We start from the raw sequence: 22,497 nt of genomic DNA on the forward strand, positions 1-22,497 counted from the left end.
GGTAACGATACACATTGAAAGTATGAAGAGTTCATTTGCTAAACCATATATCTTTATGAAATAATACAGTTTTCTGAGGTGTGGGGTGGGATGGTACAGAAGTACGTGTTTGCATACCTTCGTTTGCCAATAATGTAAATTTTAATACAAGTTGAACTAGATGAATTGAGGTTTTTCTACTGATATTACTTTCCAACAGAATCTTTTTGCACTGGCTGGTGATGAGGATCCTGAAGTACGCAAAAATGTTTGTCGTGCTCTGGTAATGTTGCTAGAAGTTCGAATGGATCGCCTGCTTCCTCATATGATTAGTATAGTTGAGGTGAGTCTTATTTCTCAGATTGTATGCTGAAACATGTTTGGTATTGCAGAAATAAGTAAATTAAAAGCATACATCAGAATAGCTATGTGACTTTTGTGCTTGCCTACTCTTTGTTTTCCTTCAAAATTGAGGTTGCAAACATTTCTTTTTAGCTAATTGCCAACATGACGTGTTTGACTGCATATGGCAGTTGTTCATTCTTCTTTAAGTGAATTCATCCTGAAATGGCTAGGATCAGCTATACCATGGAGCAGCCAATCATTGCCTGACCACAAGTGGGATCATATTAAAAATCTTAGTTCTGGTGCTGATACTGTTACAGTTTACACATTGAAGCTGTCACCTTTTTTGACTCTTTTGCCACAGCAAGGATAAGTGTCCTGGTTTGAAGGACAGGTGTCTGCCAATAAAGGCAGAAATTTCTCTTTGAAATGGAGAATGTAAACCCCCTCCCTCCTGATTATTATAATTTTTGAATCAGGGACTCTCAGGCAGAGATATGGGGGTAGGAATAACAGCTCTTTACTAATATATCTAACTAGACAAACAGAAACAACAGCAGCTATGAAAATTGACAACAAACAGAACAAATAACTCAGTTCCAGTCCCTTTTCAACCGCAGACACTCTTCTCCGCACAGTCCTGGTGGAGAGTGGGGCAGGGCCCACACAGCTGCGGAGGTAGCAGGCAGGAGCAGGGAGGTGGCAGCGGCAGCACCGTGTCTCAGGTGGGGAGCAGGGTGGAGGGGCAGCTCCCCACTCACCGTTTGGGTCCTGGTGCTCAGCTGTGTTCTCAGAGGTAGGAGGCTGGAGCGGAGCAGATGGCAGGGCCGTGTCTGACCGCAGAGAACCTCGCTACCCAGCGCTCGGACGGTGTGGGCTGGAAACGAGCAGTCCCCTGGACCCCCTCAAACCCCATCAGAGAGCGAGAGACAGCCCCAGTCCATCCCTTTGTCTTGAGCAATCAAGAGCCTGGGGGTGCCGCCCAGCAGGCTTCCTTAGCATAATAATGGAAAAAATTCTCCAAAAGAGTAGGAAAAGTAAGGGAACAAACCCCAACCCACAACAATAAGGAATGTAATTTTAAATATCTGAGATGCTCTTTGAGCTACTAAGAAAGCTGTCTGCCATTGCATTCAATTTTATAGGTGGATGTGCTTGGATAGTTCCTTGATTATTCTAGATTAGTTCAGATTTGCCTACCAGAGGACCAATCAACTGGTACTCGTTTGCTCAACTGAGTTGTAATTTCTATGTTTCTGGGAAATACTGACAGTTTCTAGATAGCCTTTACATACACTACTTGTTAGACTGGAAATATAACAAAGATCAGAATCTTTCTCATGCACAAATATGAACAAATGGGTCATAACCCAGTGTCAAATTCCATAAGTGCCAAGTCCAGACAATATGAAGCAAGTTTGTTTTTCTTTTTTTTGATTCTTGATAAAGACATCAGAGAGTCATAAAACTGAGGTGACTTGTAGCATTTGTCTAGTGTTGTCTCGAATTCCATTTCACCAAGCCTGGCACATATTTTCTCATCTAACACAGAACAAGTAGGCATTGTTAGTGCTTGAGATTTTTTTTTCTTTTGTTTGGTCTGGTTTGGGTCTTTTTTTTAGAGAGAGAGACAATAAAGCTTTGGAGATTATATTGTCAACAAGAATCCTAGAATGGTTTAGGTTGCAAGGAACCTTAAAGATCATCTAGTTCCAACCCCTCTTGCATTACTGGAAGGTGCTCTACAATACGCCTTCTCTTCTGAACAGGTTTCTGAACTGGAGACAGACTGAACACTCCCAACTCTCTCAGTCTGTCTTCATGGAAGAGATGCTTCAGCCCTCTGAGCATCTTTGTGGCCTCTGCTGGATTTGCTTCAGCAGCTCCACATCTTCCTTATATTGGGGGCCCCAGAACTGTATGCAGTACTCCAGATGGGGTCTCACAAGAGTGGAGTAGATGAGAATCCCCTCCCTTGACCTGCTGGCCACACTGCTTTGGATGCAGCCCAGCACAGTTGGTTTCTGGGCTGCGAGTGCAGATTGCCAGCTCATGTTGAGCTTCTCATCAACTACCACTCCCAAGTCCTTCTCGGTAGGGCTGCTCTCAATGCATTCTCTGCCCAGCCTGTACTTGTGCTTGGGATTGCCCCAACCCAGGTGCAGGACCTTGCCCTTGGCCTTGTTGAATTTCATGAAGTTCATACAGACCCATCTCTCAAGTCTGTACAGGTCCCTCTGGATGCCATTCCTTCCCTTCAGTGTGTCGACCGCACCACACAACTTGGGGTTGTCAGCAAACAAATCAGTTAGGAACTTCTGGACTTTGCAGGTAGAAATGATGTTAGCAACCAGAAGATCCAAGATTGTATTCTCATTGTATCCCTTTTTTTTTTGGGAAAACTATTACTGAGCATCTTTTCTACAAAATGCAGCAGTAGCAAATTTTTTGTGAAGTTGACTTACTCCCCTTCCCCCTAGTTTTGGGACTACTGTGTGCTATTGCTGATTTGCCCAGTTCTGTATATATACATATTCATATGTGACAATGTAATATCTGAGAACTATTTTTCATTCAAATGAGTCCGGTTTTGCCCTTCTGAAGCTTGAATACCTCCAAGCTGAATGCTTCTACTGATGGCTGCTCTAACTGAAGGAATTCTTAGAAAGACAGAAACTTTTATCCACATGATAGGTTTTTTTATGCCTATGAAGAATTTTAAAGTAGTTAAGAATATTAATGATTCGGTAGTGATTCTAAAAGAGAAGGTCTTGGCCAGTGTCATGCTTTTAAACCAGACAGGTTTAATATTAACTGTTTTGCCAAGTTTCTGGAGGAACAGGGATGGCTGAATTTGAATTTCAGTGTGTTTTTTGAGCACGTACTTCCAGGTGAGCAGAAGCAGATATGTATTTCTCTGTGGGTTTTTTTCTGCCTTCCTTTGACTGGGAACATGACAACAGGATATATCAGTAGACTGACCTAATAGATTTCAGTTATTAGATTGCACTTGTATATTCATATAGTATATTTAGCCATGTATGTGGTGCCTAAGATATTTTTCAATAGAAGTCCTGACTTTTTATTTTACAATGCATAATGAGATTACTTGAATGGTGTTGATAGTATGAAGTTATAACACAGAAACTCAGCTTGTTGCTAAAGAAATAAGATTGCATTCTGTTGCTTTCAGATAGACATCTTTTACTGCTCCAAGGATTTTTCTTAATGCTTTGTGCATCATTCTTTTCTTGATGGTTTGACATAGCAAGATTAACACAACACTGTTACAGAGTACACAAACCAGTTCTGAATAATGTTCCTATGGTATTTTGTAATTTTTTGTTAGGAAGCAACTATTTCCATCGCCTAAAGTCACTTTTTTAGCTTATTAAAAGTACGGCACAAGAATACTAAAGAAGGCTAAAAGCCTTCAAATACTGTTCCCATACTTTTCTTTGATACTAATATCACTGTTTTTACTATGGGGGCCTACAAGAAATATGGGGAAGGATTCTATCAGTGAGTGTAGCAACAGAACAAAGAGCAGTGGTTTTAAACTGTTAGAGAGCAGGGTTAGATTGGATATTAGGAAGAAATTCTTCCCTATGAGGGTGATGAGGCCCTGGCACAGGTTGCCCAGCAATGTTGTGGCTGCCCCATCCCTGGAAGTGTTCAAGGCCAGGTTAAAAGGGGCTTTGAGCAACCTGGTCTAGTGAAAGGTGTTTGTGTCCGTGGCAGTGGGTTGGAACAGGATAATCTTTAAGGTCCTTTCCAACCCAAAACATTCTGTGATTTCCAGGCTGTGTATATGGCTCTTATACCACTGAGAGTAAGTAGACTTTTCAATCTACTGCTATCTAACTTCATGGATCATATATTATAATACATGCTTAAAGACAAAATGATAGTATGAGCAGAACCTTCAAACAGACATTACTTTTTGTCATTCTGGTTTTGTCTTTGTCACAAATAACTGGATACAACAAAAGTGTTGATTTTCAAGCCCTCTGGGGAAAAATGCCAAATCATTTCAGTTGTATTAATTAACCTTGCTTGTAATGGTGTCCTGGGGTGACTTTATGATGCTGGTATCCCTATTGTCTGTCTTTTTGCTCAGAAATGGCACCTGTAGCTTTAAGCTAGGCCCAGAGAGGGCAAAGTGGGGGGAGAAGTAGCACGCAGTTTGCAGACAAATGGATAGGACATTTTTCAAATTTCCCAAGCGGTAATCTGTTCATAACTCAGAAGAGAGCAGTATTTTTGTTGCCATCAGTTCTTAATCACAGTAATGATCTTTTAAGAAACACTTGCAATTTAGTGCTCTTCATAGAATCACAGAATGGTTTGGATTGGAAGGGACCTTAAAAATCATCTAGTTCCAACCTCCCCCCATGGGCAATAACACTTTCTGCTAGACCAGGTTACTCGGAGCCCCATCCAGACTAGTCTTGAACACTGCCAGAAATAGGGAGAGGAGTCCATAACCTCTCTGGGCAACCTTTGCCAAGGCCTCACCACCTTCACAGTAAAGAATTTCTTCCAAATATATAATCTAAACCTACCCTTCTTCATCATAATACAATTCTCCCTGTTCCTATCACTATATGCCCTTGTAAAAAGTCCCTCTCCAGCTGTTTTGGAGCTCCTTTAGGTACTGGAAGGTGCTAGAAGGACTTGAATCTTTTACTTCTCCAGTTTGAACAGCCCCAATTCTCTCTGCCTGTCTTTATAGAAGAGGGACTCCAGCCCATTGAGCATCTTTGTGGCCTCCCCTGGGCTTGCTCCAACAGGTCCAGGTCTTTCTTGTGTTGGGACCCCAGTGTTAGACACAGTTCTCCAGGTGGGGTCTTAGGAGAGCGGAATAGAAGAGGAGAATCCCCTCTCTCCACTTTCTGTCTATGCTGCTTTGGATGCAGCCCTGTAGGAATGCAGTTCGGTAGGAAGGGATATGTTTGTTGCAAATCTTGCATCCCTGAAATGCATAAGGATAATATAGGTTGCCTCATTCTATTTAATTTTGAGAACAAAGTGGTATTCTGAAGGAAAATTGTTTTCATTTTAAATTAATGTGTAATGAAAGGTAGCTGCATGGACTTCCATGAGGCTTCTAAAATGACTGGAAGGACCAATTGTTTCAGAAATAAGAGCTGGCATGGAAGAATGCCGAAATTACTGTTTTGGAAGTTGCAATCGCTTTCTCTAAATTGCTTTGGCAGTCGTGTACAAGAAACTGATGTAGCAGTGGTATATTTAGCCTTTCCACTTATGCAGGTACTTGATTATTTTTTGTTTAAGGGGGTTTAAATTCTAACAACAAGCTTAAAGATTTGACACTGAATCTCTGAATTACCATTCATACTTGGAAAAACTGAGACTTTTTTGTACCCTTTATGGGTTCTACTTAATTTCATCCTGTCAGATAATCAATATTATAAAAAGAGGCTTTTTTATGTTACTGGATATAAAAAATATTTCCACCTTACTGTGTAGTTGTACTCTTTTATTCAAAAGGAGGTGGGAGGGAGTGGTAAAATAATTTTAAAATTCCCCCACTATTCTCAGGAAACTTTATTCTCTTGTGTCTCTGTCTATAGTTTCTTGGTAATAATATTCTCACTTAAACTGGGAAAAAACTTAGAATCTAAATCATCTAGCATTGAGAAATAAGTCTCTTGGCTTATTCTCACTATAGTGTGCTGGTTTTGCATGGGAGTCACCTAGGAGGAGGGCACGAAGGGCACACGCACGCACACACACACACACAGGGTTTTTTCTCTATGAGAACTTCCTTTGTGAGTTGCTGGGACCAATCAGAAAGCTGATTTAATAATTGACAGCCTGGGAAACCAATCAAAAATTACTTCGTCGCCATGAATCACATCGGTAAAAGTGAAAGCTTTCTCTTTTGACTTCCGGTTTGTGAGGAGGTAAGGCCAGCCAGTCCAGCTCAGTCCGTCCCGGCCTGGCCCCTGCCTCCACATGCAGCCTGCCTGGGCAGGGCTGGGGGAGCCACCGAGGCCTGTCCCAGTCTGAGGTTTCTCCTTTGCCCCAAGATCACCTCAGAAGGACATGAAGTGGTTTCCCCCGAAGCAGCCAAAGAGAGATTGCCGGAGACGGTTTTCTCTTGTTCCAAGGATTGTTTATTATTTCTTATCTCAGGCACCTTTTGCCTGGCCAGCAGTGGTCTGCTCAGCCTGGCATCCATGGTGGAATCTGTCTGGTGAAGTCAGGGCTTATATAGTCTAAATTACATGCTACATGTTTACAACAATTTTCCAATACAATACAATTTTATTAAATGGTTCAGCTCTGACCCCATCCAATCTAAAAGTGCCAGCATGTCACCCAACATGGATGACAGGGAGAAGAAGGAGGAAAAGGTATCCACCCCCCAAATTCTCCATCTTGGCCACGTGTTCCTTATCATAAACATTCCAAAAAGTCTATTTATCTACGTTCTAACAATCTAATTTACACTTTACTAATTTTGATGGCTTGTTTCTTTTCCCTCTATGTTGGTAATTTCCCTCAGGCGTTAGAATTCAGCACCTGTGACACCAGGGTCTCACTCAGAGGTCTTTGAGACCCTCGCCAGGGGAGTTTTGAGACTCCCAAGGAGGCCAGGGGTACGCCCTGGGCTCCCACAGAGGCCCTCCTCATTTTCAACTAGGGGCCCTGATGGTGAGGGGAAAGAGAACACTTTGCTAAGATCCTAGTTCCACCCTCCCTCCAGTGTGACCACAGCTCGGTCAGGGCCCTGCCACTGTCTCGGAGCAGTCATGGGGAGGCGAAGCCCCCCAGCTACCCACGCACCTTGGGAGAAATGCATCTGGGCTCTGTTTCAGCCGAGCCCCCCCATGCATTCGCTTGCTGAGCTTTGCAGTTTCATTCCAGCCTCCCTCACGTGGCCTGGCATGGCTCCAGCATGGCCTGGCCCAGCTCCTTCACATTCTGTGTGCAATTTTAACCCTTCCAATGCTCGAATAAGACTGCAGTTCTCCTGACCTCCTGTGAATGAGAGGAATAAAGCCGAAAGTATACTAAAGTCAGTGAAGTAAGAGCCAAGTTTCCAGATAGGAAGAGATTGAGGAGATGCCATGAATAGATTGGCTGAAAAACCTTTCTGTAGGCTGTGGGGTAGACTGGACTGCACTGAAGATTCCTATAAATTGTGGAGAAATACATGGGGGGGGGGGGGGGGTTGAAGTGTTTGAGAAAAGGATCCTTTGCCCCAAGGGAATGGGGGTCTCTGTTCTGGAGAATGGAAAGATAAACAGAGACATTTGATGGAAAAAAGAGATTAAGAGAACTTTTCCTTTTGAACATCTTGTCCTTAAAAGTAATACCCCACGAGTTTGACATGACTCATAACACAGCTCTGGAAAGACTGTGAAGATGGGAGGAGTTTTATGATTTGCAGATTTTCCCGGGTGGATGCAAATTGTGAAAGTGAAGACACATGAGAACTTTATTCTTCGCTTGGAAAAGAACCCTATTGCCAAAACACAAGGGAACTTCTCTCTCTAAAGTGAACTGAAATGATTATTTAAGTGAAAGACTGATTGAAGTGTCTCTGTATATTGTTGTTAAGAAATATGGAAGGTGGGGGGGGAGGAAGGAGTAATCTGGAAATCTTATTCCGAATTTCTTATTTTTCCTCTGTATTGTTAATAAATTTCTTCTCTATAAGTTTTAGGCCTGCCTTGCTTTTGCTTCTAAATCCTATCCCAAAGATAAATTGAGTATATTAGAATTGGCAAACCTAAACTAAACCAAGACATATAGCTATAAATAGTCTTTTATATCTATTTCTTCCCATCACCCCAAGGAAACAAAATTACTCTGGGAGCATAGTTTGTTTTTGTTTTTTTATTTTTTTGCAAGGACACTTTGCAATGTTGACAGCTTCTTCACTTAAAACTTATACAAGATTGTGTGGTTTTTTTTTTGTGTAGTATATGCTTCAAAGGACCCAGGACCAAGATGAAAGTGTTGCTTTGGAGGCTTGTGAGTTTTGGCTGACTTTGGCTGAACAGCCAATTTGTAAAGATGTATTATGTCGGCATCTTGCTAAGTAAGTATTAAGAATTAGAACTAGTTATTTTGAAATAGTCATCCTTAAACTTCAGTTAATTTTTTCCTGGTTACTCATTTGGAGACTGTATCTAGCTTCCTGCATGCTTGGGCGTAGTTTCTTGCAGCTAGTTCTTGTGCCTATAAAAAATGGCTGTATCACAGAAGTCACTGAAAAGACTTTTGAGGGTTTCAGACTTGGCTCTTGAGGCAACATAAACTGTGTCACTTGTACTTTATCTGAAGCTTAACATCCTGTTAAGCATCAGATGCAGGCAAAGGTATACTAACATGCACTTAAGCTTAAACAAACATCTCCATATGACATTACCTATAATATCTGGTGTACCATGAACATGTTTTCTTGACAACTGCTATTGTGAGCATTTCTGTGAAATGCTTCTATGTGCATAGTCAGGCAAGGGGTTCCCCATATTTATGAAGACAACAAAATTACAAGGTAATTTGGATTTAGGAATTAATTTCACATCAATTGCCAGGCCAATTTAATCTTGAAAGCATGTATAATGTATTTTTCATGCTTCTTCAGACTGACAGTAGTTTTTAAGCTTCAAAAACTTTTTTGCAAGTTTCAAAGAGTTGTTATAAGCCTTAAAATGTAGATCCTTGATTGAATGGGAATTGAATATCCATGCTTGAGATTTAAACATCTGCATGTCTTCAACAGTGCTAACAACTTATTTCCAGATTAAAGACTTTTTCAGTAGGAAATAAATTCTTCAGTGTTCCCAGTAAATGAAGACCCAGTTTTTGATATATGCATGGAAGGTTTTTGAAAACACTAAAGCAGTTCCATCTGTGATTCTGCTCTTCCTGTGAAAGTGTGGAGAGAAGAGATGCATTATTTTCAGCAAAAATTACCATTTTAGATGTAAAGCAATTTAAAAAAAAAAAAAGGAGGGACTTTCCAAATTTCAGTTTTCATAAGCATTTAGAAAACCGAACTGAGATTAAAGCAGCTGCTGTAGCAGTACAGGAATAGGAATTGAAAACAGAAGAACCAACGTTATGAGAAATCACTTTTGAGTTTTAAAATGTTTTTACTCAAATCCTACTCTTATAGCTTAAAATAAAAAAGAATGATAGCACAGTTCTTGATTTTACCTACCTCCTTCCCAACACACATATTAATGCTAGTCACCTTCTCAGTATAAATTGTGAATCTATTCTCTCCTACATGAACATTGACATTGCAACATCTTCATCCTTGGTTTTTGGAGTTTTTTTAAGGAGCTTTTAAATTTCTGGTTAAACAGATAAGAGCAACATTACATATCTCTTATCTTTCAATGTCATATTTGTTGAAAGCGACTTGCTAGTTGTCAAGTCTTTTTGATTAGGGAGCTATATAAATTTGACAATAGTTGATGATAACCTTGATTTTTTTATGTTAGGTTAAGTGGGACAAGATCTTCTAGAAACCTCTTTGTTTAATATCTTGTTCAATTTTGCTCCTGTAGGTTTTTTTATTAAATATATGTCTCCTGCATACTTCATGAAGTATGCTGCAGAAATGCCAAGTAATGGGTGGCAGTCTAAATACTATTCTTTCATTGAAAGTTCAGAAGGTGATTTTTGCGAACAAGTAGTTTTAGCTTCTCAGAGTCATCATCAAAGGTATTGGCAAAAAGCAAGTTTTAATATGTATTTGTGAAAGTGTGACTTTACAGAGTTCGATGGCAAGGCTCACTCTATTACTACATAGATTAAGCATATATAGGAAAATTGTGTTAGAATCAATTTAGAATTATTTGCATGGAGACCAGAAATGCAAAAGAGGGTAAGGGTGCAAAGGATATGGATACAAAAGATAAGGGTGCAGATTTTAACAGCACTTAATCATTGTCTAATTTACATTTAAAAAGTTATTCAGAAGGATTTATTACAGTTATAGTAGTGACTTAATTATAAATTCACTATAAAAACATTCATACCATAATCAATTCACACACACACACACAAGTAAACCCATGTGTGCACCTATTTCTATGTGTGTAAATGTACCTATTGAAAATTCCCCTTGGGTTCAGTGAAATGCATCAATTCCCTTTGTGTTTCCCAACAGGCAAGTGTTGCACCTGGAGGAGCACAAAGATGGGGGGGGGGGGGGGGGGTGGAATATCAGCCTAGGCCTCATCTTCAGCAATAGTCCTTTGCGTATCATAAACTTGAGGGTTTGTGAGCTCTGAGAGGCTCCACTCAGAGGAAGATGCTGATTCAGCCTACTGCAGTCCAGGAGAGCTCAAAGAGCCTCACTGACTCAAGTCGGTAACTACTGGGATTTTTTTCCTCGCATGTCCAGTAACAATAGTACCATTTCACTTGTGCTGTGATTAATTTTAAAAAGGTTTTGTAGCAATGGTACCACTTCACTTGGGCTATGAATCAGGTAAATTATTTACCAAGGCTAACAATGATAGCTGCATATACTTGTTCTTCGCTTGGTCAGGCAGATGATGTTCCTGTCATGGTCAGTGTTGTTCCTACCTATATCATGCAAGAGCTCCTGGCACAGTCAGAGACGCTTCAGTGCCCAAGTGGTACAGTCAAGGGATGCTTCACCACTCAGCTGGTTCAGTCAAGATTTGTCTGGAGCTTCTGAGGTCATAGGGCAGGCCCAAGAATGGGGGGGATGCACAACTACAATGCCTCCATGACAAAATCAATCTCTCTTGCTCCACATAGTGGTGGTGAGGTCGCCTCTTGCCTCTGCGCCTATACACAGGTTAATGACATTTTCCAGTTGTAATTTGAGAGAAATTTTTCTTGAGTTCATATTGCCATTGAGATGTATGACTATTATTGCTGGCCTGAATACCTTCAGAAACAATACTCCTCAGCAGCAGAATATAGAGAGACTGAGTCTGTTGCTGGTGCTTGATCAGTCCATGGTGATTTCAACATTAGCTTGATTTGGCATGCAGTACATATATTTATTTTTATGGATTTATTTTTGTAGTGAATATGTTTATATGTGAAATACTTGACTTTTTTTCCCCCGAGTCTTTTTTTTTTTTTGCCATACATCATTACCATTGGAGACCCATGGCCATAGCCATTTTAATAACTAAGTAAAGTTCTAATATAGACTAATGACAACTAATGTCAAGATCTCTGCAATGTCAGGGACTTGTCTTAAGGAGTGATACTTGAAGTAATCACAAAAGGGTAGGAGGGCTCGATGTAGTTAGTCTTCTATCCTTAAGAGTAGTGAGGTAGAGTTTTCAGCCACAGGTAGGTAAAGTGACAAATAATATACCGGAGAGCCAGTGCAATAACTTGTTTATCAAGCATATTTTGGAAGTGTGAATTCTTACTGAAAAGCTTTTGACTTAATTTCTGAAAGGTACTTCAAAATAGATTTCATCATGTGGAAGAATATCCTATTTTTGAAGTGTAAAACTCAGTTGTGCCATCTGGCTACACTGCATTAGAAATTAACACTTTTTCAGATTACAAATTATTAATGAACCTCATGAAATGGCGTATGCTTAAAACACTGGCTTGTTATCAGGCTAAGTTTTTGTCTGGGTTGTTTTTTTTTTTGTTGTTGCTGTTGTTGTTTTAGTTGGTGGGAGTGTGATTACAGCCAAAATTATGAATCAGCTAACTGAAAACCAGCTTGCTTTATTTATGTTTTATTTTGACATAGAATCATGTAATCTCTTGAGTTGGAAGGGACCCATAAGAATCAAGTCCAACTCCCTACTGCTTGCAGGACTATCTAACACTAAATAAGAGTGTTGTCCAGATGCTTCTTGAATTCTTGTCAGGCTTGGTGCCATGGCCACTTCTCTAGGGAGCCTGTTCCAGTGACTTGACCACCCTCTCAGTGAAGAACCTTTTCCTAATGCCCAGTCTGAACTTGCCCTGATGTGGCTTCATTCCATTTCCTAATGTTGTATTGCTGGTCACCAGAGAGAGGAGATCAGCACCTCCCCCTCCTCCGACCCCCTTGAGGAAGCTGTAGATTGCAATGAGGTCACCCCTCAGCCTCCTCTTCTCCAGGCTGAACAGACCAAGTGACCTCAGCCACTCCTCATAAATCTTGCCCTTGAGACCCTTCACTGTCTTCTTTGGATGCTCTCTAATAGCTTTATATCTTTCTTATTTTGTGGTGCCCAAAACTGCACACAGCACTTGAGGTGAGGCTGCCCCAGTGCAGAGCAGAGTGGAGCAATCACCTCCCTTGCCCAGCTGGTGATGCTGTGCCTGATACACCTCAGGACACGATTGGCCCTCCTGGCTGCCAGGACACTGCTGACTCACATTCAACTTGCCATTGGCCAGAACCCTCACGTCCCTTTCTGTAGTACTGCTCTCCAGCCTCTTGTTCTCCTGTTTGTACATCCAGGGTTGCCCAGTCACAAGTGCAGAATGTGGCACTTTTCTTTGTTAAACTCCATGGTGATTGCCCAGCCCTCTCATTTGTCTGTTTCTCTGCAGGGTGCCTCTGCCTCCAGAGACTCCTCAGCTCCTGCTACTCTAGTATCATCAGCCAACTTACTTAATGTACATTTGATTCCTTCTTCCAGATAATTTATAAAAACATTAGAGAGCACTGGGCCTAAAATTGAACCCTTTGGAATCTACGGATAACCAGTTGCCAGCCTGATGTGACCTCATTTACTATAACCCTTTGAGCCCAACCTGTCAGCCAGCTCTTCACTCAATCTATTAAAAGCATTTCTAGCTGTGTGCTGGACATTTTGTGCAGAAGGATACTGTTAGAGAGTATCGAAAGCTTTGCTAAAAATCCAAAAATCCTCACAATCTATTGGTGTCCCTTTGTCAGCTAGATGGGTGACCTTGGTGTAAAAGGAAAGTAAGTTGGTTAAGCAGGACTTCCCTCTCATGAACCCGTGCTGGCTGTGACCAATGACTGCATTGTCTCTCAAGTGTTTTTCAATAAGTCCCAGAATAACTTTCCCCATAATTTTACCAGGTAATGAAGTGAGACTGACAGGCCTGTAGTTACCAGGGTCTTCTTTCTTGACATGTATCAATATTTCTTTGTAGACTGATACCTGTGCTGGTAAATGGTATGAAATATTCAGAGATTGATATTATTCTGTTAAAGGTAAGCATTCCTTTCTTTTATACTCAGTAAGATTATCTGGTTAGCTTCTGACTTGTAAATCAGAAGGTTGAGCTGGTAGACCAGATCTGGTCTGCCATCTGTTCACTGGAGATTTAGCTTTCTGGGGCAGGATGTGATGTTCCAAAAACTGAATGCAACTGCTGCCATGTTTGTTGGAAAATAATCTGTGAGTTTTCCTGCTTTGCTCCTCTCCCCTTCCACCCAATTTTGGCAGAGCTGGGATACTTTTACTCATGAATTACTACAGCAAAGCAGCTTATAAAGAAATTATCAGAATTAATTTTAATGCCCTTCTAGCTTGAACTACACAACTTTTTCCATCACAACATTTTAGAATGTGTCTGTGTACTAGAATTTCTCTATCGCTTCTTTCTAATTCCTTACCATCAAGAGTAATTTCTTAACAAGAGGAGTACTTTGTGTTTTTCTGTGAGATTACCTCTGTTGCTTCTGTTTTCCTGAAATTTTCCTGGTAAATACTGTATTACAGTGCAGGAACAATGACATTTTTAGTTAGCTAGGCAGCACAAGTGGGATGTGAACTTTTCACATTTATAAAAATTGAACTAAAATTTACACTACATTCTTAACTTCCTTGAGCAATATAGTTGCACTGGTTTATCTGATACAACATTTTTTCACAGGGGGATGTTGAAGAAGATGAAGCTATTCCAGACAGTGAACAGGACATAAGACCTCGTTTTCATCGTTCACGGACTGTAGCTCAGCCACATGAAGAAGATCGTATTGAAGATGATGATGATGATGACAATGATCTTGATGATGATGATGATACTATCTCTGACTGGAATTTAAGTATGTCAAAGTAACGTGTAAAATGTTTTAAAATATAGCTACTTGCATAAATACAAGAACCACAGTAAACAGAGGAGTTTTAGTATAGGAATACGAGGCTTTTTTTTTGAATAGAAAATTAACTATCTGCTGATATAATTGGCGTTTCAGGCAGAAGGGGAGTCTTTCAGGTGATGTTTTGACTATACAACTTGAAAAATCTAGTCACCTCTAAACTTATTTTGAATATGGCCAATAGAGCTGCATACATCTACTACATGCAATTCAACAGAAGCTTTGGATTTTGAATTTTAATTCTACAAGGTAACACAAAGCATGTATTACTGTTTACTTTATTAAAAGTCTTTGTGGTGGGTTGACCTAGGCTAGATGCCAGGTGCCCACCAAGCTGCTCTATCACTCCCTTTCCAGCTGGATAGGGGAGAGAAAATAAGATGGAAAACAACTAGTAGGTTGAGATAAGGCAGTTTACTAAAGCAAAAGTGAAAGTTTATATGCACACAGAGGAAAACAAAATAGGTTTATTCTCTCCTTCCCACCAGTGAGTGATGTTCAGCCCCTTCCCAGAAGCAGGGCTTCAGCCCTCATAGGGGTTGCTCCAGAAGGCAAACATTGTAAATAATGAATGCCCCCCTTCCTCCTCCCTCCCTCAGCTTTTATATCCGAGCTGACATCATGTAGTGTGGGATATCCCTTTGGTCACTTTGGGTCAGCTGCCCTGATTGTGTCCCCTCCCAGGATCTTGCCCATCCCTACCTTACTGATGGGGAATGGAATGCTGAGAGAGTGCTGATGCTGTGCCAGTGCTGCTCAGCAGTAACCAAAACACTGATGTGTTATGAACACTTTTCCATCTACCCATGCAAAACACAGCACTGTGAGAGATGCTATGGGGAAATGAACTCCAGCTCAGCCAGATCCAATACAATCTTACACATTGTTCTTAGCTTAATAATGCTTTCTTTTAGTTCAGTCTTCCCTCTAAATCTGGTTTGTGTTTGATTTTTTCTTCCTCCTACATGCTACTATTGACCACTATTACCAGTAGTTCAGATGTAGTACAGATGAATGTACCTTGAAGCTTATGGATCAAACAACTTTAAGACATATCTAAATTTTAAAATAATACTAATACTGATACTACTGTTATTATTATTATAATTTAGAAGACAAAAAGCAGAAATATATTTTCCTTTGTAAACTATCTTTTTATAGTTTTAAATTCTACTATACTACTATTGTAGTCCTTGTGTGTAGAAATTGCAGAATTTAATCAATATTTTCTGGAAAACATAACTGAAATGACAGACAGTGCTCAGTGGTCCACAGTTTTGGTTAAGAAGATGAGGAAGCTAATGCTCTCTAGGAAACAGAGAGAACAGAACAGTTAAGAAATCTGTTTTGATGTCATCTGTACTTGAGAGAATTTGGATTACCTGAATTTCAGAATTGTGTGCCCTATTTCTTATCCAGTGTTCTATATTTGACTTCCAATTTGAACAGAGAGGAAATGTCAGCACAGCCTGACAGCAGCATTGGTTACTAAGGAGACTAAATATGGGAGCCCACCTTTTTTTCCTCTAGTAGAAAGCTGAAACAGTCTAAGCTGAAGTAGCAGGTGCTGGTCTTGGGAAGTCTTTGGTCTTTATTATTGTTTTTTAGTGGAGATCTGCTCTGAGTTTAGGGCTCATGTTTGGTTTTATTCAAACCTGTTGAACATCATCTAGAAGCAGAGTAGAAAAAATTTTGTATTTATTATCTATTCTAGTAGTTGCTACCTCCCAACTGAAAACTTGTCTGTCTTGTTTGGGCCCACTAGAAGTTTAGATCCAATTTAGGATTTTTGCATGTTACATTTGCTATGTATATTTTGCCTGATTACCTGTTTTATATATACTTTTGTTTCAGTTGGATCAAGGAACTGAGATCATAATAAGCTGGAAAAAAAATCAGTATAAATGCTGTAATACGAGCATTCTTTATAAATCCATCTTAGCATTATTTTTCTAGACATGTCAGCCCCACAGCAGACAACCAGAGTAAGGATTTCTGAATCATGTTTTGAAACTGTTCCTTTATGAGCTTTTTTGTGCTAAAATATGAGTTTAAAAACTTTCAAACAAATTTTGAATTAGTGTTCTTTGTATTGGTGCATGCATCACAGAATTAGGAGTAAGCTCAAAGCAGAAGTCAGTAAATTTCAGTATCTAGAGGTTGATGATTTTGCCTTTATTTTGCTTTGAGACAGATCATGTTTGAACATATTCTTTTTAATCACTTGCTAGTATTTTTTGGCTATTTCTCCTTTCTCCCTAATTTCTCTGGTATGTTGCATTCATGTCACAGACCTTCCCTCTTTTGTATTGTTACACCATCCTGAAATTATGTAGTTTATATAATGTCGCAATATATAACTGTGTGGTTCCCGTCAGTGAGTGTTTTAATATCCCTAGTATATAAGCCCTTTTAGTGGCTATAAAAATGCTGCGAAAATGGCTATCTAAAAGTTATGTCTTTGTACTAGAGCACAATGGATCCCTGTGTATTGTAATGAAATTGAAGAATCTTTCCTGCTGATACCCTGGAAGCTCAAAGTTAAAATGAGAATCATACTGTCTAACTTCAACTGCTTGTATAATAACAAGATGAACACTGTTAATTCCCCTCAGGGAAATGTTCTGCTGCTGCTCTAGATGTCCTGGCTAATGTATTTCGTGATGAACTTCTGCCACACATCTTGCCCCTTTTGAAGGAATTGCTTTTCCATCCCGAATGGGTAGTTAAAGAATCTGGTATCCTTGTTCTTGGAGCAATTGCTGAAGGTAAGGCAACAGTTCATATCAGGTTACTGAATTTTTATTGGTTCTAAAGCAGCTCTGGGATCCCTTCTAGGTGAATTTACTTGTGTGAGCAAGTATACATCCTTAGCTTTTTTGGTTTTTTTTAGTGATTAATCTTTACATCTACTAGTTGATGACTGCAGTTACTTTTTTTTTTTCATTTTCAAATCTGTGCATTTTTTGAGACTTAAATAACTTGGATAATTTCTTTTATTCCTCCCTTTCTTAACTCTGTAGCATATATTTATTGGTATCTCATTAAATACTTCCTTGATTTGATACAACAGGAGTATTTACATTTCATTCAGTGTTTTCAGAAATGGAGAAGATAAGTCCCATGACTTCAGTGCCCTGAGTTGCTTTTGATGGATGGCTCTCTGATTTAAATGTGTTAATTTCCATTTCTTTGTATTTACTTACAGTCTTGGCTTTTTGCCTGTATTTCCATAATCTCTGTCCATTTTGAAAATTGAAGGAATATGTTTGGGTCCATGCCTGGATTATGTATCTTTTCCGACAGTGCCTAGTGAATATATATTTTCTTTGTTGCTAGAAAGCATTTTTGTTTTTTTTTTATTTTAACTCAAGCAAGGTAAAAGTTAGTACTTCTTGCAAATCTCAGTGTATTACTGTCCTTGCTGACTCAAAGTGTGCAGCTTTTATTGTTGGTCAGTATTTGTGTTATATTAGGAGAAAACAAGAAGAAAATGACACTTTTTAAGAAATCTTTTTTTCATGATATCATGATGTCCTGGTTTGAAAGGACAGGTGTCTGCCAGTAAGGGCAGAAGTTTCCCTTTTTGGAATAGACTTTGGTTCCACTCCCCCCCCCCAAGTATTATAATTGTTTGAATCAAAGACTCTGAGGCAGAGATAAGGGGGGTGGGAATAACAGCTCTTTTACTAATATATCTAACTGTACAAACAGAAAACAATAACAGTTGAAATTGCTAACAGAACGAAATAGATAACTCGGTGTCAGTCCCTTTAGATGCAAGCACGCTGTCTCTGTGCTTAGTCCACAGCCCGGATGTGCCAATGGCAGACGGAACGAAGGCATGAGGGAGGGGGGAGGGGCGGCAACGGTCACGCCCGTCCCGGGCTGGAACGGGCTGCAGCGGCGGCTCCTCACTCACCGTGTGTGTCTGGGTGATCAGCTGTGTCTGCAGAGGCAGGAGGCTGGAACGGGGCAGATGCAGGGCAGGTGGTCGCAGAGGGTCTGGCTCTGCTGTGCTCGGCCGCGTGGCTGAACGATCCCAGGCGTCCTCCTCCCAGCTCCCCGGAAACGCCAGTCCCCTCCTGGAAGCCTCAGAGGCCCCTCCGGGGCCGTCCCCACCCACCCATTTGTCTGGACCCATCAGGGACCCTGGGTGTAGCCCGGCCAGCTCCATTGGCATGATAATTGGAAAAATTCTTTCAATTGACACAGTAACAGAAAAACACTCAACCCCCGACAGATGATTAGTTATCAAGGCCTAATCTTTCTCTGCTTGTTGTCTTGGTCACTGAGTAGACTGGCATAAGGCTTCCAAGATTTGGAAACCAATTTTATTTGGATGTTCTTGCTATACTCGCTTTATTAAAGAAGAATTTATGGGGATTGGGGAAGCACTGAAGTAGAAATGCAGTTGGAATGAATGTAAATTTGATTAAGGATTTTAATTACTGTTTATGTTGTGATTTCTTTTTAGGACAACATAAATTAGGTAGACTTGCTTTGTATATTGGTAAAATGTATTACTACATGATAGAGGAAGAAAATATATCCCTTCTAGGAAATAGCAAAAAGCTCTGTTATGTTTTCTAATTCGCATAGTATAATAGCTATATTTTTCCTTCTAGGCTGCATGCAGGGTATGATTCCATATCTTCCTGAGCTGATCCCTCACCTTATTCAGTGCCTCTCTAATAAAAAGGCTCTTGTGCGCTCCATCACTTGCTGGACTCTTAGTCGCTATGCACACTGGGTAGTTAGTCAACCCCCAGACACATACTTGAAGCCATTAATGACTGAGTTGCTAAAGCGCATTCTGGATAGCAACAAGAGAGTACAAGAAGCTGCCTGCAGGTGAGCCAAAGCTTAAACAAAAAGTACTATTCATGACACTGCTTTTTCATGGGAAAATATTTTAATGCCTTAATTGATTATTCTATAACTCTGTTTCTAGCTCTTAAGGCATTTTTTTTCCTTTAAAATTGGGGTGGGTTTGTCTTCTTCTGAAATCGTCACAACTGAGTTGTGGTAAAACAAAACCAGATAATTTGTCTTTCTCTTATCCAGTTTGTTTTTAGAATATATGAAAAGCAAACTAAACAATCTATTGGAGTAAAAGAAATTATCTATATGTCACATCTATTTGTTTTCAATATTTGAAATTTCATTGACCAGGAATCTGGATTTTATAGGCCTATAAACAAAGTCAATACTGGAAAACTATCCTATCATTGCATTAGCAATGTTTTTATCTAGCTCAGGATTACAAAAAAATTTGGGTTACAGCTATTTCAAGGGATATTTCCTTTCTCTTGAAAGGAGATCCTTGGAGTTAAGATTCCTTTCTGTCCCTTGTCTACCAATATTTAAAAAAAAAAGAATGGACGCATCATTAATGGAATGGGTATGCCACTTGTGCAGGAAGCTCAGCAAATAAAGCTTTCACATGTCAGTTTGTATAGGGCAGGAGCACTCAGCAGACTGCCAAGAAAGTTTCTTCATAAAGCAGGATTCGATCTGTAACATGTATGCATAAAAGGTTTTTACCAGATGTCCTGGTTTAGGGGAAATTTGGGAGGAAACCTCTGAATGGGGTATTTTAAAATTTTACTCATCACAGTTTAAGATCTGAATCTTTGTGTTCAATCAAAGTAGATTGAGTTTGTCTCAATAATACCATTGTGAAAACATACCTTAGATGAATTTAAAGACTAAATACAGTTGTATGTTTGAACAGGAATGGGTAGTGTGGGGCATTTTGAGGTGGTCTTGTTTTTTTACAAGATACTGACTGACCTATTTGGGGTGGGTATTTTTGTCATTCAGTGCCTTTGCTACTCTAGAAGAGGAGGCTTGTACAGAGCTTGTTCCTTATCTTGCATATATACTTGACACTTTGGTCTTCGCATTTAGTAAATACCAGCATAAAAACCTGCTCATTCTTTATGATGCTATAGGAACTCTAGCAGATTCTGTAGGACATCATCTAAATAAACCTGTGAGTATACCTTATTTTCTATAGAAACACTCATCATATATTGAAAAACTGGTTGAGTGGTTTTTGTAGTGTGCTTTATATACTTTAAAACAAAAATGCCGGATTCAATAATAATAATTTATTTGTAATATACATAGACTGTATGTAATTTTTAAGCTACACAAATATTCCCCATTTTGAATAAATAATTGTGTTTGTTGGCTTGCAAAATGTGCTTCTTGTGATTGTGACTTTTTTTCCTTACTCTCAGAATTTTTCAGTTCACAGGATATATATATATTTCAATATAGATATGGAATGGGACTTAAAAGAAATTGGTGGAATGTGTGTGCTAATTTCTAATGACTTCTTTTTGTTGTTTGTAACCACTTTCAGTATAGCTAAACTGCTCTGAGTATCTTTCCAATGCATCAAAGCACATCATCATGAGAAATTGCTTTATCTGAGAGTGGGATAGATGTGCATTTTCTATCTAAAAACACAGAATCCTTTGAGTAAAGCACAGAGAGCATAGGCAAGTGTAGTGGGGTTTTTGTAGTGTACATGTTCATGAATAGGATATATATATATACATGTCACATGCATCTTGTGATGACTGTTGAAATTTGGTTTATATCTCTATAATGCTTCACATGACATAGATAAACTAGAATAAAACAATTTGAATTGTCGCCATGGCATTTTACTTGCTATTCAAGACTCCACACTATTAAAAGACATCTTTTCCAATCTCTCTCTGGCGCTGGCCAGCTTGACTTTTGACAGCACCAGGGGAACTCCTGGTAATGGTGGAACTGTCTTCAGTCACTTAGAATACTGTATCTTTGGACATAGAATTAGCTGGCAGCATCTGTTGTCTCTTTGGATACTTTCTGGGAGCAACAGTACTACAGGGATGCCTTGCTTAATGTCCTTGTGACTGTGACAGGAGTGGTTGGGAAGATGCAACATTTTATATAGAATTGGTAAGTGCACATTTCTGGAGAGATAGAAAATTACTTTCTTCATGGATGAGTAATTGAATGAGGAAGAGGTTTCAGGAACTTCTGGGGATAGGGTTGTAGCATCAGGGCAATGGAAGATGATTGAGAAAAGCAGGTGACAGATGCACAGCCAGATTGGTAAAAATATTTTCTGTAGCCCCTAAGTCAATCCTATAGATATGTAACAACCTAGGCAGCTATTAAAAGTTGCTAGACTGAAGCCATCCTTGGAGGAAAAGATTTGTTTTACAAAGATACTTATGTGCCTCAGCAAAAAAGTTTTAAGCTCTAATATTCAACTACTGCTATATATTTCAACAATGGTTGAATTACAGTATATATATTTTTTTCTCCTGAAAAAGTAGAATATATAAATTTTCTGGCTTTGAAATAAACTAGTATGCAATTGAGTGCTTCAGTAGCTGATGCATTTTCATCTTAAACAGGAATATATTCAGATGCTAATGCCTCCATTAATCCAGAAGTGGAACATGTTGAAGGATGAAGATAAAGATCTCTTCCCTTTATTAGAGGTAAATGTTAAAATTGGAATATGTGTTTTGGGAATTGCCTCTTTTACTAAGGATGTTCCTACTAGGAAGTGTGACTATAAATGCTGTCAGCATTAGGTATTTCCCATTATGGAGAAAATATTATGACAATAGTGAGAATTTTTTTTAACTGAGAAAATGTTATTAAGTTTAGCAGAAATCTTTTAGAATTAGTTTTTCTTGCCATTCTTGAGTGCTTTCTTTGGGATTCTTTGTTTTTAAAAAATTGTTCCATCCCTGTTTTTCTTGTCTTCTCTCCTTGCTTTCCCTTCATCCCTTCATTAAAACAATTACCAACAGGTTGAAGGTATGAACCAGACAATGTAGTCTGTTCTCTGTACTCTCCAAGTGTGAAGCAGGAAAACACTTCTAGAGAAATTAGTTTCATAACTCTTGGGTAATGATAGGGCTTGTATATTGTCAGTATAGTGAATCTTAATGTAAATGCTAGCTGAATTATGGTAATTGTCTTCATATGAATTGTCTTGGCACCTCAAAGAAGATGCTGCTCCTGAGAAATTTTCTCAACTGACATCTGTAGGAGAGAGTACTGATTAGCTGACAGTTGCCTTG

The 22,497-nt window shown here is 39.4% G+C and overlaps 1 protein-coding gene across 1 annotated transcript in view; it reads left to right on the forward strand.

The window, feature by feature from the left end:
* The window catches only part of LOC306814055 (transportin-1-like), a 134,967-nt gene that overhangs the window by 79,623 nt on the left and 32,847 nt on the right, over nt 1–22,497 (forward strand). The window contains 8 exon segments of the mRNA XM_079329761.1: nt 200–322; nt 8,283–8,401; nt 13,441–13,501; nt 14,167–14,338; nt 17,008–17,160; nt 19,021–19,246; nt 20,219–20,390; nt 21,820–21,906. Of these exon segments, the coding sequence (XP_079185887.1) occupies nt 200–322; nt 8,283–8,401; nt 13,441–13,501; nt 14,167–14,338; nt 17,008–17,160; nt 19,021–19,246; nt 20,219–20,390; nt 21,820–21,906 (1,113 nt within the window).

The sequence above is a fragment of the Erithacus rubecula genome (assembly GCF_903797595.1).
Source record: "Erithacus rubecula genome assembly, chromosome: W".
Taxonomy (NCBI): Eukaryota; Metazoa; Chordata; class Aves; order Passeriformes; family Muscicapidae; genus Erithacus; species Erithacus rubecula.